This window comes from Poecilia formosa, unplaced genomic scaffold, assembly GCF_000485575.1.
Source record: "Poecilia formosa unplaced genomic scaffold, Poecilia_formosa-5.1.2 Scaffold6, whole genome shotgun sequence".
In the NCBI taxonomy this organism is placed as follows: Eukaryota; Metazoa; Chordata; class Actinopteri; order Cyprinodontiformes; family Poeciliidae; genus Poecilia; species Poecilia formosa.
Window position 1 is genome coordinate 5,570,152 of NW_006799945.1, and position 16,665 is coordinate 5,586,816.

The following is a 16,665-nucleotide window of genomic DNA, read 5'->3' on the forward strand; positions in this document are numbered from 1 at the left end:
CTGCATTAAAGTTTCCCACCTTATAGGGAGAACGTTAGTTTGACAAGATTTTCCTTTAAGCACAAATTTATTTTGGTCTATTATTAATCTTTACATCCATGATTTGTCCTATAAGAAATCTTAAAGCCCATAGAGAAAATATGGACATCAGTTATAGGCTACTGCATCTTTGACCGGCAGCTGATGTCACTGTGCGTAAAATGTAATTACTCTGAGCCGGCTTGGCTATTTTAAAGCTATGATGTAATGGTCAAAACTTTGTGCGCGAGCACGTCACGTTCGGCACAAAACGGGAGAGATCCGTCGGAGGGATATGTGGAGGCGCTCAAAGCTCGCAGCTCACGCCGCAAGCCCGAGTGTCCCCCCTCTCGGCACTCCACCTTCCACCCCCATCACCAAATCGACACCTCTGGATTGGCTACCGGAGTTACGAGATGGGAGACTGCAAGATGTAGGGTTTCCCCTCATGTGCAGACGTGTAGGTGCGCTTTTTTAATATATATTCCGGAGGCTTTACACGCGCTCCTTGCAACGCCGACAACTGTGCGAAACCATCGGTTCTAATTTAAGACTCAGTCAGACTGGAGGTGATGCATTAATATTCAGCGATAAAGGCAGATGTAGGTGCAGGGTCACTTCAGCAGACGGATCCCTGCCGTCAGGGGAAAAGCTTGCTGTCTAGTGCACACTGCTGACTGCAGTCATGCGTACAGGAGCCCCACAAAAGCGTTAATACTACACCATTTGTTTTTGACCAACAGCGCTTTTTGTGCATTATCTTTTTTCACTGACATAAATACATCTTTTTTTTCTTTTTTTTTACCATTCCTTACCGATAGGGAGCGTTGCAAACACAAGTCATTGCTTGCTGTACAGATGTCTGCCGGTGAACTGAGGTGAACTGAATTGAACTCAGTCCTCCTTGCCCTCCTGTAAGCCAGTCTGCATTGAGACGTTCGAAACAATAAAAGAAAATTTACATGCCTCTCCGTCTCCCCTCCCACCCACGACCCCTGTCTGTCAGACCCTCAGACCTCAAAACATCCCTCTTCTGTGATCACATAAATACTCAGTGGTGTGTCTGTCTGCCATACAGAACACTTTTACGTAATGTTAGCCAGTTCCGCAAACTCTTGAACGACAAAAGCCACCTCTTGTGAGTCTCAAACGAAGCTGAGGGAGTTGAGGGAAGGACTCCTGAGACCCAAGCTACACTTTGATTTTCCTCAGTACCATATCAGGAACATATGTTGGGTTTATAGAATCTGATGCAAGAGAAACACAAGCTCCAACTTCCAAATGGTTGTCCAAAAACACCCCTGACACAACTTCCAGCTCAAATGGAGCATCTTTGCAAATAAGCTATGAAATCACTTTATTTTCTGCAGGTGTTGTTGTTGTTGTGCCCAGCCCCCTCATCTTGTTCTGACCCCTCCTGACTAGAGATTAGTATTTATGCATAATCTTATGTGTGCATTTTTAAGACTTATGTCCATCAGTGCACCAGAAAGCATTGATTATTGTATTTGTTGCCAAAAGGCAACAAATACAATCAAACAAATTCAGCAGAGCCTAATCTTTTAAATCTAACTCAGCCCACAAAAATCCGACTGCCTCTAAAAATATTCTAACCCCTTGTTTTGATCCCAGCACGGTGTTGTTTATGGCTGCTGCTTTTTTTTTTCTTTAACTGTTATTGACCACTGCAATATCTGTTTACTCCTTTTTTTCCCCTCCTCCAGAATGCATTTTGTTACATCAATGCTTACGGTGATGTTTTCGCTGACCTTTGGAAAGCTTGTTTTCAACTTACGGGTGCATGCTGACTTAACTGGTTTCTCAAATGCACAACAACCCTCATCAGTAATTTTTCCAGTTAAGTTTGTAAGTTACATTTAAGTAGAGAGCTTTGAAATCTGATAGGATGTAGGTGACAGTAATGTTTACCAACTCTACATGCAGTATTTGCTGTTACTGTTAAAAGTGAGCACATGTTGTTAATTTTGAATAATTGTAATAAAATAAAAATACATTTAAAACTAGCACAGTGCTTTTCAAAAATAGTCGTGGCCTCTTGAAACTTTCCGCCACATGCTTCAATGTTTTTTTTTTTTTTTTGTATGTAAACAAACAACATGAATTAGTGGATAAAAGGTCAAGTGGAAAGAACAGGATGCATGGCTTTCAATATTTTTATTCAAAGATAGACCAATGTGAAAAGTATGGCATACATTTGAACTCAGCCCTTCGAACTTTGCACAAAGTTGACCCAGTTTTAGGTTTTGTTCAGCCTCTATCAGAATTTCTCCATCCACCCATCTTATAATCTACTCTAACCTGCTTCCCTGGCCTTCCCACAACATGATGCTGCCAATGTCATCATGGCAGTGGAAACAGGATTTTTAGGGCAATTCGCAATGTTGGTTATCCACCACAAGTGGTGTTTTGCATGCAACACAAAAAGTTAAAGTTTCGTATTATCTGACTAGACCACCTTAATCCACACCTTTGCTATGTCTCTTACATGGCCTGTGGAAAACTGCAAACAGTATTCCTGATGGCTTTTTTTTTTCATTAAATGCTATCTTATTGCTTCTGTTCTTCTTGCTGCCAAACTTGTGGAGTGCACCGTTTATAACTACCTCTAAACAGATTCTGCCTTGCTAGTTGTGGATCTCTGCAGCTCCTCCAGAGTTACCATGGTTCTCTTGTTTGTATGTCTAATTAATGCTCTTCATCCTCTGGTTTCTGGCCATGCCTAAGGTATCTATTGTGCCATATTTATTCTGTTTTTGCACAGTAGAATGAATAGTGCTCCATGATATGATATGACAGGGTGCCACTTTAAGACAACATTCTATGCAATATGGCATGAAACCAAGTTAGTCAAATTATGTTAGTTAAAGGAATGTTTGTGAATAAAAAGTTTGAATGCCCAGACCTGATATGTGTCTTTCTCCTTAAGGAGTATGGTTTCATATTACATTATCTGATGATGATGATGCAGAGTGACAGGGGTTTTCTAAGACTCTCCCAGCCCAGTAGGATTATATTGATTATGGCGATGATTTCCCATGCAGTCCTGTCTGACGGCTTGAAAGTCACATGCATCCAGCGTGGCCTGGCACACAGAGTACTTGAAACTTTTATTTCTGTTGACTTTGATGACCATGGATTTGAGCAAATGAAAAATTCACGTAGCATTACATTTGAATATTACATGGAACCAGTACCTTTAAAAACAACAACAAAAATAAAAAAAAACAACAGAAATGCTACCCAAATATGTGTTGATTTTTGCACATGGACTCATTGAAAGGTGTGTGCTTACTTTTGACTCTTTCTGCATGAATCACTGCATCAATGTGGCACAGCAAGGAGGTGAACAGCCTGTGGCTATGCTGAGGTGTTAAGGAAGCTCGGGCTGCTTCAGTGATGGCCCCCAGGTTGTCATCAATACTGAATGTGGAAACTTCACACTGGTCTTTGAGCAATTTGGATTACAGTGGTCTTCTATTTTCCTCCATATTCTGGCACCTTTATTTCCAAATGAAATGTAACATTTACTTCAATCTGGAAAGAGGACTTTGGACAACTGGCCAACAGTCCAGATGTTTTTTTCTTAGCCCAGGTGAGACACCTCTGGCACTGACTGTAGTTCTTTACACAGGGAATGTTACACTTGTAGCCCTTGCCCTGAATATGCCAGTGGGTGGTTGATAGCTTCTGTTGAAGTAGTAACTACAGCAGCAATCCACTCTATGTGAATCTACCCCAGATGCTGGGATGAACTTTGCTTGCCATAAATTTCAGGCTGCAGTTATCCTTGTTCTTTGTGCACCTTCTTCTGTTATGCCTTTTCCTTCCACTTAATTTTCCATTAATATGCTTGGGTAGAACACTCTGTTAACAGTCAACTTTGTTAGCAATGCCCTTTTTAGCATACTCTCCTTGTGGAAGTGACTGTTAATTTGTACTTTTTGTAATTCCCCATGTATTTGCATAAGGAACAAAAGTTACCTCTAGGAAACTATACACACACAAATTCTCACAACACACAGAATGACCCACAACTGGGACATCAAGTTCTGTATCCAAGTGTTAAGCAAACTCTGGTGTTCCCTATTAGTCTTTGCATCCGGGTCATGCTGTGCTATCCCGCATCAAAGAAGAGGGAAAAAGAAAAGAATCACAAAAGAAATGGTGGCAATCTTCCATGACCTGTTGGAAGCAATTATATGCAGACGCTAGCAGATAATTGCTGTGATAAGAGATATATCTTGGTGCTTTCACCCAGTGTGAAGGTATAAACAAAAACATTGAAATGTTACCCTAGCTTGTTTTTATGTTCTCCTACGTTCTCAGAAAGTGTCTAGGTGATCTTATATGAATTCAATTGTGATACTAAGACGGAGATAAATAAACTTGAGATTATGATTAATAAACTACTCTAGAATTGTCAAAACATTCATGGACATAGTTTTGCCTCAGTTAGAACTTTTAACTTTGTTGGAGTATTGCATTCTTACAGTCACTTTTCTTTGGACACAATTGAAATAAGTCACGTCAATGACATTTTTTCTAATTTTTATTTTTCCCTTGTTTTTGACCAATTTCTTCCACTGTTTTCTCCTCAAATTGCTCTGATCACTTTAGCATAAAGATGAAAAAGACTCTTGCTCTCAGAGCCAGAGCATTTGAAAAGTAAACGAGTCTTAATTATTCCCTTCCTCTCTGCTTTTTATCAAGTCCCTGTGACATTTTTCATTTTTATTGCATGTGTGCTTTTTGACTCTGTCATCTTTACATAGTGTGTTGGTATGGGAAAACCCCCCAAAAACAAACAAACAAAAGGAAATTACTGCCTGGGTGCATGCATCCATATGTGTGTTAATTGGGAGACACAAATGTGCTTTAACTTATCTGCTCATATACATATTTGTCAGTTCTTGATTATTCATATATATACACACATGTGTGTGTGAGTGTATGTGATTGTATGATTCCTGGTGCCCACAGTGTTAGGTCTGGAGAAGTGCAGTGCACTGGATTAATTGGGCATGGCAGAATTATGACAGCTGTTTACACAAGAAACCCTATGAGGACTTTAGCACACCTTTTAGCTCTGAGTACACAATGTGACAGATGGAAGGTTTTTCCTTCCAGCATTTTGGAAGCCTGAACACATCTACCCGAGAATTGACCTTGATGTTGAACTCAACCCAATGTTTTGAGGATTTGTGTACTAAATCCCAAGTTAATGAATGTATACTGTTGTGTGTATTTAATTAGAAACAGGTCAAAGTAGCTAGATGTCTCTGCACCATTAGCCAGCCTGTTAATACCATTAGTCTCAAACTGTGGTACATGTACCACTGGTGGTACTTGGAATGGGTTTAGTGGCACTCCGGAGAAATGTTGGTATTACGTATCTGCAAGGCAAATTCCCAGGACTCCCAGTCATTACTATAATCTGTTTTGGGGAGCTTTCTTGTTTCTCATTCAAATACATTAATGATGGATTAATGTGGACTGAACCAAAACTTTTACATCTGTTTTTTTAACAGGAATAAGCTACACAGCTACATAAAATTAACTTCACCCCTGAAATGATGACAAATACCATATGAATCTTGTAGCTCCAGATATTAATCATTCAACAACATGATATCAAGGGGAACCAGATGCTCTTAATTGTGTGTTCTAGTACAACTTGTCCAAATATAAATTAAAACATGCTTAACAAATATATTGACTGCTTTCAGTTATTTTTACACAATGGTTTTATTCATTGACAAAATCAGCCTAAATCTTTAGTTTAGTTTAAAAATGTGCACGGTTTAAAATCCAGCAAATATTGATAAAATCAACTTTCTGCCAGAAAGTAAACTTTTTTTATAGCTTGTTTCTCAGAAACATTCTGAAAAATGTAGCAAACTGTGATTTTTGTGCACCTTTACATTCCTACTGCTACATTTGTAGTTCTATTGGATTTTGGAAATGGGGATTGTGAGAAACCACTAACTTTTAGAGTGCGGATTTTGACTTCTTGGACCACACTATTGCATAACAACAAGTGCTGAGATGGTGCTTATTTAATGAAGTTTAACAACCACTAACTTAAAAATATAATTATAATAAATAAGAAATTAAGTCATCCAGGTGGGCATGTGCTCAAGCAAAGATGTAAACATAGTTGTGATCATCAGCTTTACTCTATATAAAGGTATGATAGGCAAGTATGAAAGGCATTTACAGAAATCTCAAGTGCTGATCTCAGTGTTACCTGTTGAGAACACTTCATAGCTCTTGGAACTGGGTGTGTGGGTCAAAGATTGAGTGTCTCTTTGTGGGTAGGAATAATTACTTGAAAGCCCATGAAGTGCCTCAAGAGCAGAGTCCAGCTCTATCACCTGTGAACACACCATTTCCACTCTCTGAAAAGAACCTTTTTAAGGCATTTCAGCAGGCCCTAAGCTAACAAACAAACAGTAAGCATTCAGAGATCCCCTAAGAAGTAAAAACACATTACCATCCCGAAGCTGACAGGCAGGGTCCAAGTGAAACAGGAAAAAAGTGTTTCGGTGCCTCTGCAAAAACAAGGCCTTAGCAGAAAACTAGCTGTTTCTGGCAACCCCCACTTGCAGGAGACGTTGCATGTACAACTTTCAATGTACTCAATGTTAACATAAACATAAATATATACAGGGGACATTTCCATGGGGTCTCCCTTAGTTAAACATACACTTCCACCTAATTTCCAGGATAGCATAGTTTTAGATATCAAATGGACCAATCATGGCAAAACCCTTCTTTTGAATGTTACCAAAATGTTTGGTTTTTCTCTAGAAAAATACCTTGAAATCAATTCAACAATTATTTTTTACAGAAAAGTCAATCACACCTCTATTTTAGATTTACACATAACCCCAGAAATAAGACAAACATATGTTAATTTACCTTTGTTTCCTTCTCTTTCCAGGCCTGTACGACAAATGTTTCTACGCCTCCAGTGACAGAGGTTGGCTGCTTGGGATCCAGGCTGTTAGCGAACATGGAAACCGCGATCCTCGGTTCTTCTTTTCGCTCAAAACTGACCGCGCTCACAAAGTGACCTCCATCCACGCTAATGTTCGTTATGTACCTAACCAATGGGCATATGTGGCGATCACATATGATGGTGTGTACATGCGGCTGTTCGTCAACGGGGCCCAAGTTGGTGTTAGCCGAGAGCAGTCAGGTGATGTCTTCAGTCATATGACCAAAAAGTGCAAAGTGCTAATGATTGGGGGGAATGCACTGAATCACAATTACAGAGGGGCAGTTGAAAAGGTGGGTTTGTGGAGGCAGGCCCGTGGACAGAGGGATATTATCAGGGATATGCAGGGCCATGAACACCCCAGAGATCTACCTCACTTGGTCATACGCGAAAACTTTGAACACCCAGGCCGCAAGTGGTTGACAGTTAAAGATGGCAATTTTCCTCAGCCAGAGAAGCAAGGCCTTGGACAAAAAGAATATCTAGGCACTGACAGCATGGGAAATACTGAGGGATTATTGGACACAACTCTAGAACCTCCAACTTGTGGCCAAACTGTGTGTGACAATGTTGACGTCATTAAAAACTACAACCAGCTTTGGACTTTCCGTCAGCGAAAGGTAGTCCAGTATTGCGTTGTAAATATTTGGGATGATGAAAGGAAGAGACCAACTGTATCAGACAACCAAATTATCTTGCAACACCAGAAGCTGAATGATGCCTTCAATCCCTACAATATATCCTGGAATCTCAGCATTCATAATGTGACCAGCTCCTTCCTACGTGACCGCTTGATTCTTGCCAACTGTGATATTGGCAAAATTGGCAATGATGAATGTGACCCTGAATGTAACCATCCACTGACAGGGTTTGATGCAGGTGACTGTCTGTTTGGGCATCCAAGCAACTGTCCTAATCACAAACTGGGAAATGGAGTATGTGACGCTGAATGTAACTGCGACACATACTTTTATGATAACGGCGATTGTTGCAATCCCAATGTGACGGATGTGACCAAGACCTGCATCGACAGCTCCTCTCCACACAAGTAAGGTCCTTGTTTTTAAAGGTTTTATACTGCTACCATATTTGTCCTTTTTTTTTTTTTTTGGAAGTTTCACATAATTTTAATCCACTAAAAAGTTCCAACTAATCACAACATTGTGCTTCATTTGATGAATATTTTTACTGACATTACACAAAGTACACACTAAGGCCTCTAATGACTTTCTTAAATCAAACAGCAATTCTTTTCGTACATGGATCCCTTAGGAAAGGCTTTTTTTGGTCTGGCCTCACTGTTTCCTTACTATTTGGGCTGACGCTTAGAGTAACCCAACTCCCAGCCTGTGTGGCCAGGAAAATCCTCTGGGGTAGCCAGTCTAATCTAGCCTTGGCCTTGTTCAATCAGTGTTCCACACTCAAGCAGGACAAAACAAATGCAAGATGATGACTTTCCTGGTAGCAAATGTGGAGGCCAGACTGTTCATTTCTCTGTCCAATTTTCAACACTTCCCTTCTTTTTTTTTCCTTCTGTTTTTTATACCCAGTGGTCTTAATTAAGCTGGCTTAGTTGGAGATTGGAGCTGACTTGGAGGAAGCGATAACTTAAATAGAGTGTAGGTCCATTAGAGGTCAAAAATAAAGGCTAGCATGCCTGTTTCTTGTAACAAATGGGATGATTTCTTAGACACATTCCCACATGTCAAGGAAGGGGAGTTATAGTTCCCTGAATCCTGGTGGTAATGCATTTTCAGAGGAAAACACAGATGACAGTATTTCTTGTGTGTGATTGAACAAATATTGCATATTTTCTAGGTTATTGGGGTTGCATCCACATACAGAAAAATATTGTTTTGTTTTTTTACACAACATCAAGGCAATTTCTTGTTTTTGTGGTAAATTTATTGTGGTTACTAGATGATGAGTAAAGTCCTTAGAGGGAATTGTCTCTGGAATTTGCTGCAATAATTTTTAGCCAGACCTCCAATAGCATGATTGTTTGATTCTTGGTACACTGAAAGTCAGCACACCAAAGTAAGACATTTTTGTGGACAGCATAGCAGACTGTCAGGGGTATTTCAGAAAAAGAAAATAAGTTACCAATATTTTAGCCTGTCATGAGAGGACACGTGAAAGACAAAACAAAGTATCTCGCATGTTGTGTTTTTTCCTCTCTTTTTCCTACATGATGATAAGAATAATTAAGATAAGTCTATTTTATCTATAGTTCTGTTTTAGAAATTACCATTTAAGTTAAAATGACCACAACTAACCTAAAAATTATATCTAATCACAACAACAACAACAATAACAAAACCTCTTCACCAACTTAGTCATCAGCAGACGCTACCCAGATAGCACAGAATGATTGAAACAACATTGAATCAATGTCAGCCAGAAACATTGAATCAACGTTGAACGCTGACATTGAAACAACATTGAAAGTGGTCTGTCACTTGTATGTTGAATCAACATTAGGGTTTCAACCATAACTGACATTATATCAGTGTTGATTCAATCATCATCTGTATGTCAACTTACATGCATATTTGTGTTGATATTACATTGAATCAGTTAGGAATCAGCGTTGATTCAACCGTCATCTGAATGTGGATCTACATGTAGATTTGGGTTGATTCAACGTTGATTTAACGTTGTGTGCTATCTGGGTAATTAAGTAGCCGTTAACTATTTAGTTAAGATGAACATGCTTGCATTTTTAACGTTTAAATGCCCCTTTTGGAATTGAACTTACTGTTTTGTAAAACAAACAAAAAAAAAGACAGATGGTGGCAAGAAAGAAGCAGAGAAAATGTCACAAGATTCTTCATCTCAAGAAATAGATATAATCTTCTCAAGTGGTTGCTTATTTTGCTTTGATTATGGAATGTCTGGAGAGAGCTGCACTACAAACAGTTTGACATTCCTCTTTAATTATGGAATTCTTGTTGAACAATGTACTGCACATGCAGGAGAACAATGGCTGAGAGGTCTAACTTTTCTTATTTTTTTTCACCATTTTCGTGTGATACTCCTCATGTGTAATCTGTGTTTGACAGAACACCAAAGTGTGGACACATCCCATAAACAGGAGCAAAGATTTTTCTAGGTCCAAAATAGGGTTATCAAGGTTTGACGTATATTAATGTGAGGTTTTAAGTTGAAGTTAGACAGTAAGTTGTGATCATCAAGACCCAACCTTTGATCATCATAAACGATCATCTAGCAAGGGGGAACAGAATGTATTCTGTCGATAGAGTGCTCCTATGAGATAAACACCACACACACTTTCCATTATCCACATCTGGTGAATGAAAATATTTTACATTGTTTTTACAAATGTTGACGTCCCATGCCGTGTGTTTTCTCTGTTCTTTGGTGTTAAAAGCAATCCAAACAGTTTTAGCATCTACTTAAATGCGAGGTCGATTCAATGTTATTATTTTTTTCAACTTTACCAGGATCTGGAGTACAACAAATCAGGTCATTACTGCAATTCATCAAAGTGGAATTTGAAACTTCAGTGTAACACCGGGGTGAAGATTAATCAGTATTAATATGACCACATATTCATATGCACCAATATCTGTAATTTGTTCATTATTTGACCAGAGAAGCCAAAAGTACATTCACCTTTCTTTGACCTTTGTGCAACATAAAATGAAAATACTTCTAAACAATTTACACACAACAGCAAGACAAATTGATCAAGAAAAATATTGGATCTATTAGAGGCTTATTAGGGTTTGAGTAAAGGAAAGTCTGGCTTGGAAGTGTGTTTTTCCATCTGACTCTATTACTCTACGCACCTCATTGGTCGATACCTTTCACTGTGACAGATTGATTAACTTTTGGACCATCCTTACATCTTTCTTTCAATTCTTCTCTCTGCTGTGAAAAGATAATCTCTAGGGCTCATGGTTTGTTTTCTTTTTTGTTTTTTCTTTCTTCTTTTTACTGTCGGTCAGCTAAACCTTAACCCTGTTTCCCATAAAATATAATGAAGTACTTTGCATTAAACAGCAGGACTTGACTCTTCTCTATTATAATAGTAAAAACACCTGTAGTAAAATTTTCATCTGTGGTCTCAGTTGGGTTGATCTAAGTCTGAATTAGCATTTGTACATAATTAAGGGACTTAAGGGAATGTTGGAATGTAAAGGAGTTACAACAGGCCATGTCAGGATAATATGTTGCCAGATATGGTTGGTGGTCCCTAAAAAATGTGACAAATTAGGGAATTATTTAGCTAAAAATGCAGCTATCGTGGTTCAGATGTCAGAAAGTTCAATGATGAAGAGGTTCTCACGTTTCTACCCATTTGTGAGAGTTCACCAGGCTAATCTGTTAATTTTGTCTCTGAGATTTAGAAAATATGAACATTTTCTTGTATGTTTCTCTAAATTGGGCTTTTGAAGAATCCAACAACAGCGGACATGTTGTCCTTGCAAAGCAAAGAGTTCCCAGAGGACTGTGTTGAAAGGTTAAATAGGAAAGTGGAAGCATAGTAATAAAGCCAGAGATGAATGATGGGTTTAAGGGCTGTGTTGTTGACCAATGTGATGACAGTGGAGCCAAGGGCCCCTCCAATTTCAGAAGTGTTCTTGGCTGTTACGCTGTCAATGCGATGCCAGCTCACCTCAGCTTCCATGCTGCCCTAAACATATGTATGCAAAGCAAATTTATAGGCTCATTTGAATTTTATGTAGAGTCAAATGAAGGAAGTTATAGCCCCACATTTAATATGTTTTAGGTGTAAAAGCTTTAAGATGATAGTATAGCCTACTCTATGTATGCCTATATTGAATTACCCTGACATGAAGCCTTTTTGTAGAGGCTTGATTTGCTTCACACATTATCTTTTATCCAAAGACACAAGATAACTATCTTCTCTCCATTTCGAATTTAGTATGTTTGTATCCAGTTCAAAAGTATTCTCCAGGAAAATAGCTTAAAGTTGGATAAAGGGGCTTAAGTGGGAATCTGAAGCAGATAAAGGATTGTTGGTCTGGATAAGAAGGTTGATACAAAGACTGAATTTTCAAAATATCTGTACTATTGTGATTGTGTGAAGATGAACTATGAAACATTTATCTGCTTAAGTAGCGGTGTAACGTAAATTCCCCAAATACACTATTCGAAAACGTGGAACAGATGTCCAAAAGGAATTTGTATTCCTTTGAGACAAGGGGAGGCCAGTGGGAATTGTCCCGCTGCCCTCCCCTTGAATAGCTTCTTGCATGTAGGAGGCACATGGGTGCTAATGAAACAGAAAATATTAGATCCATGTTGACCTCAAAGTAGAAATGCTCCTTTCATTCATTGCTGCCTCAATCATCTCGGCATCAAACCTTCTGACCCCATTCCCCTGACACGCATGTCCAAAAACTCTGGACAAATATTTTTTGAGGAAATAACAAAATTCCTCAAATTATTGGGAATAGAGACCTCATATTATCTGCTTTCTCCCCCGTCTCTCCCACCCTCTCCTCTTAGACCACACCCCATTGAGGCTACTGTTGCTTTTGCACAGAGCTATGACTGAGTACTATATATTGTACCTTTCATCCAAACTTTATCTAATAGGGCACGCTCACCTTTCATGAGGCATGTCATTATAACATTATTCTTTTATGAGGCACATTCAAACATTTTTAACCTTATTTTTTGTGGAAAATTTAAAAAAAGAAAAATCTTTACATTGCTGTTCTGACTCACAACTTAATATGCTAGCTTATCATAAGGATACAAATTACATGGCTAACTTTTAAAGAAAATTTACACACGTAAGCTATGTTCTGAAATGACAACTATTTTTTTTATTAAACAAAATAATGACTAAAAAAGCCACAAACATTTAAAATACAATCTCTTTTTTCTGTCCAATTAACCCTGGAAATAAATCCCAAAGTTTATTTGCTAGCTAAAAAGATGAGGATATTTATGACTTTGGCATTAGGTCTAGTTAGACATTTAGTATTTTCACCCTAGTTTCCACCATTAAATTAGCATCCTAACACATTATTCAAAGTGGTTGTAACCAGTAAAGCAAGATTTTACAGTCTAACACCCCAAACTGATTCAAGATGTCATTGGAATAGGATTAGAGGCTGGTCTAGCTAAATCTAATAGCAATAGCTAATAGCTTTTTGAAAGGATTTGATGCAAGCAGTTAAATGTATGCGAAAGATCAAATCTGAGGTGTTTGTGTTCACTTACAAGGGAAACTTGACTCAGTTGGGCCATAGCATCAGATAGTTTCAATGTTCCAATGGAATGAAAATGGTAATTGTTTTTACTGCAATGAGGAAATCATCACACACAGTGGGACAGATTGGATACCAGATGGAATTAATTCATCTCATCTCCTTTTTTCCTCCTAGTTCTTGCTCTTTTAAAAATCACCATGTGAGATTTTACGATTGGTAAATGTGTTTACTGAAAGAAGAAGAAGAAAAAAAAGCGAGCAGTCCCAAATGCAACATTGTCATTAAAATTAAATTGTCCTCCCAGGTCTTGTGTTCCCATCAATGAAGTAAATTATTACCAGTGATTACTGTACAGTCGTTTATTGAAGGACTGATTATCGAAATAAACACTTCACTCAAAGGTCCGATTGTAATGAGAAGCAATATGTATTTATCCAAATAAGTCACAGATCCTAAGTTTTAATGTCTGCATTATCCAGATAATTTATTTAGATATATGTCTTTAACTTCATTAATCCTTATATTACTAAAAATTTGAATGTTTACGAAAAGTCTGAAAATATATTAGTGCCTTTTTTTCAGGGCTCTCTATAACAGTCCTAATTAGGTAACAATTAATGTCATACAAACAATGGAAAAGAAAAAAATATCCTACTTTTGAAGTGCTCAACCAGTTAGCTTTCCAATGACAAGATGTCAAATCTGTTCCTCTTGCCTTCTTGCATCACAGTGTCATTATTCATAAGTCAAAATCAGACTTGAATTTTGCAAAAATCTACAACTCGCAAACCTTGTAGCAGTTCATAACTCATAGACATATCTTATTTCAGCTGCTGAGTGTAGGGGTAAATATAAAGAGTACATTCCAGGTTCAACTGACTCACACAAAGGTATAAATCTTTGAAAACAAATCCTTTTATTCTGTATTTACTTGAGCCCACTTAAGAAGAAGGAGTGATATGGAGTTAAACAAAATCAACACCCACTATAACAAATTTATGTTGCGCAACACTAAACATATTACAATAAGAATTCAAATCTGTCTTATGACATCAAAGTACAAATTCAGCTCAGGATAAAAACAAAGCAAGAAAGGGATAAAGAATGTCTTCAATCAACGTTAAACTGTGATAAATTCTGTTGTCTGTAGACTTTGTTTGACTTGTTATTACTACTATATTCCCTGTCGTAAGGATATGTTGATTGTTAATTAACATGTAAATTTGTTTCAGTGTAGAATGCAGTATGTTTCAGTGCCTGATTGTTTTATCAGACAGACAGAGCAGGTATGACTACAGAATCAGCGTTGATGAATCACCTCTTCTGCTTTTCTATTTGAAGAAACTGGAGTTTCTCTTCAATGCACAGAATCTTATGAGGTCAGGCAAAATATGAGCACAAAATGAAAAGGCAGGCAAGTGGGCCAAATAAACTAGGTCAAAACATTAGAAGAAAAATCTATTTCGTGACGATGAGGCCAATTTGTTGTGTTTTGTTTTTGGTCATCTATCTTTATCTACTGAATGTATATCTCCAAAGCTTTCACAAAACCAGATAAAGATAATAAACGATCACTCCAGCATGTGCAACCGATTTCCAAGTTCTTCTAAGAAAACTGATCTTGTTGACTTTGTTTGCTAGGACCACCAGCCAGACTCAGGGAAAATGTGCTCACACAATGAATGACAGTTTCACTGCTGTGAAGATCTCATTTTGTTGAGTGATTGCAATCATTACTGTTGCCCTTACTATTCTCAGGGCCTCAGACGCAGCATTAGGTCATGAACAGGAAGACATCAGAGTACCTGAACAATAATTGAAGTCTCAGGGTGACTTGTATGAGTCAGGCTGACCTGGGGTGCTTTGAGAATACAAATGTCAAGACTATGTTGAGATGCAATGTTGAGATAGATGTAAGGGGGGGAAATGAAAGCTTTAATATGTTACAATATCACAAGGGACCATATGTTTTTTTGTTGGAAAGCGTTGTGGTTTGCAGTAAAAATGCCATATCCTCTCTGTTGATGCCAAACAACTCGTTCTGCTATTTACTCTTCTTTTTTTTTGGAATTATGTATTGTAGTTTACAACTGAACTTTGAAGAAGCAAGAAGAATGGCAATTCAGTCATTTATTCATTTAAAAAACAGGAGCCTGAGTAGTGCATGGGAGAGGCATACACAGTCACAACAAACTGGCACTTTCTCTTATTGCTGGTCAACAGGTTGGTCACACAATGCTGTAGAATGGCTTGCCATTCTTCAAACACCATTTGTTAAAAGTCAGACAGTTTTGCTGTCTGACACAACAGGATGTAAATCCTGTTTACTCCGAAATCCTGGAATTAGTTGTTGATAAACCCTCAGCGACATCTTGGAAGATAGAGTCCGTAAGAGTGCAGATATGGAACTCCAATTAGTTGTCTCACCAATTGGTAAAAAATCTTTAAAATCTTTGTTAAGCTGTACTTTAAACAACAGAGAACTAAAAACATACAACAAAAATATGAAAATATCCAAATCTGAACAGATATTTACTTTTATGTCATGCAATATAGCTAAGTATCTTCTTTATTCATTATTTTTCATAAATATCACTTTATGAATACCACTCTATATTATTAAGATTCAGTCATAGTCACAGAATAAACAAATTATCCTTAGACCATGACACCAAATTAAGAAAACTAACAAATTATAGAACAGTTTATATAATTCCTAAACTACTACGATTAGAATTAAAAATTCAGCTTTAAGAGCGATCATCCTAACTGAACTTGATACAATCAGATGAATTTTCTCAGATAAGATTGAAGAAGTGGAAATGTTTGTGCAGGTGAATTTATCATAACCATTGAACACATTCTTTTTTGTGATCTTGTGCTAAATAAATGAAATCAGAACTATTTACAGAAAAACAAAATATCTTATGATACAAGTGAAAAGATACATTTTGTTAAAAGTCAAGCATATTTAGGTTATTTGTTAGTCATGTAAGGCTCACTTTGAAACCTGTTTATTATGGTTTTGTTTTCTGAAAGATAACATATATGATATTTTTTTATTGCTTTTGCTGCTTTAGGAAAATCCATAAACATTTTCATTCCCTGGAAAAAATTGTTTTGATCCTAGGATTATTATTTTATTGTCAACTAAACTCTTTTTCTGCTACTCCCTTTTGACTGTATTTTCTAGAGCCTTTTTGGATATGAAAGAAGTGAAAGAGATTGTACGTTTGGATGGGTCGACTCACCTGAATGTCTTCTTTGCCAATTCGTCTGATGAGGACCTGGCAGGGGTTGCCACTTGGCCCTGGGACAAGGAAGCCCTTACACATTTGGGTAAAAAATAAACAAAACCACAGACACACATTCATAAACGTATGAACACTCGCATGCACCACATTACAGTAAATG

At 37.7% G+C, this 16,665-nt stretch overlaps 1 protein-coding gene across 2 annotated transcripts in view; it reads left to right on the top strand.

The window, feature by feature from the left end:
- Window positions 1–16,665, top strand: part of pappaa (pregnancy-associated plasma protein A, pappalysin 1a) — a 98,781-nt gene that overhangs the window by 1,609 nt on the left and 80,507 nt on the right. For both annotated transcript variants that reach the window (XM_016680491.1, XM_007569584.2), the window contains exons 2-3: window positions 6,983–8,087; window positions 16,445–16,590. In XM_016680491.1, coding sequence (XP_016535977.1) covers window positions 6,983–8,087; window positions 16,445–16,590 — 1,251 coding nt within the window. The remainder of the gene's footprint in view (window positions 1–6,982; window positions 8,088–16,444; window positions 16,591–16,665) is intronic.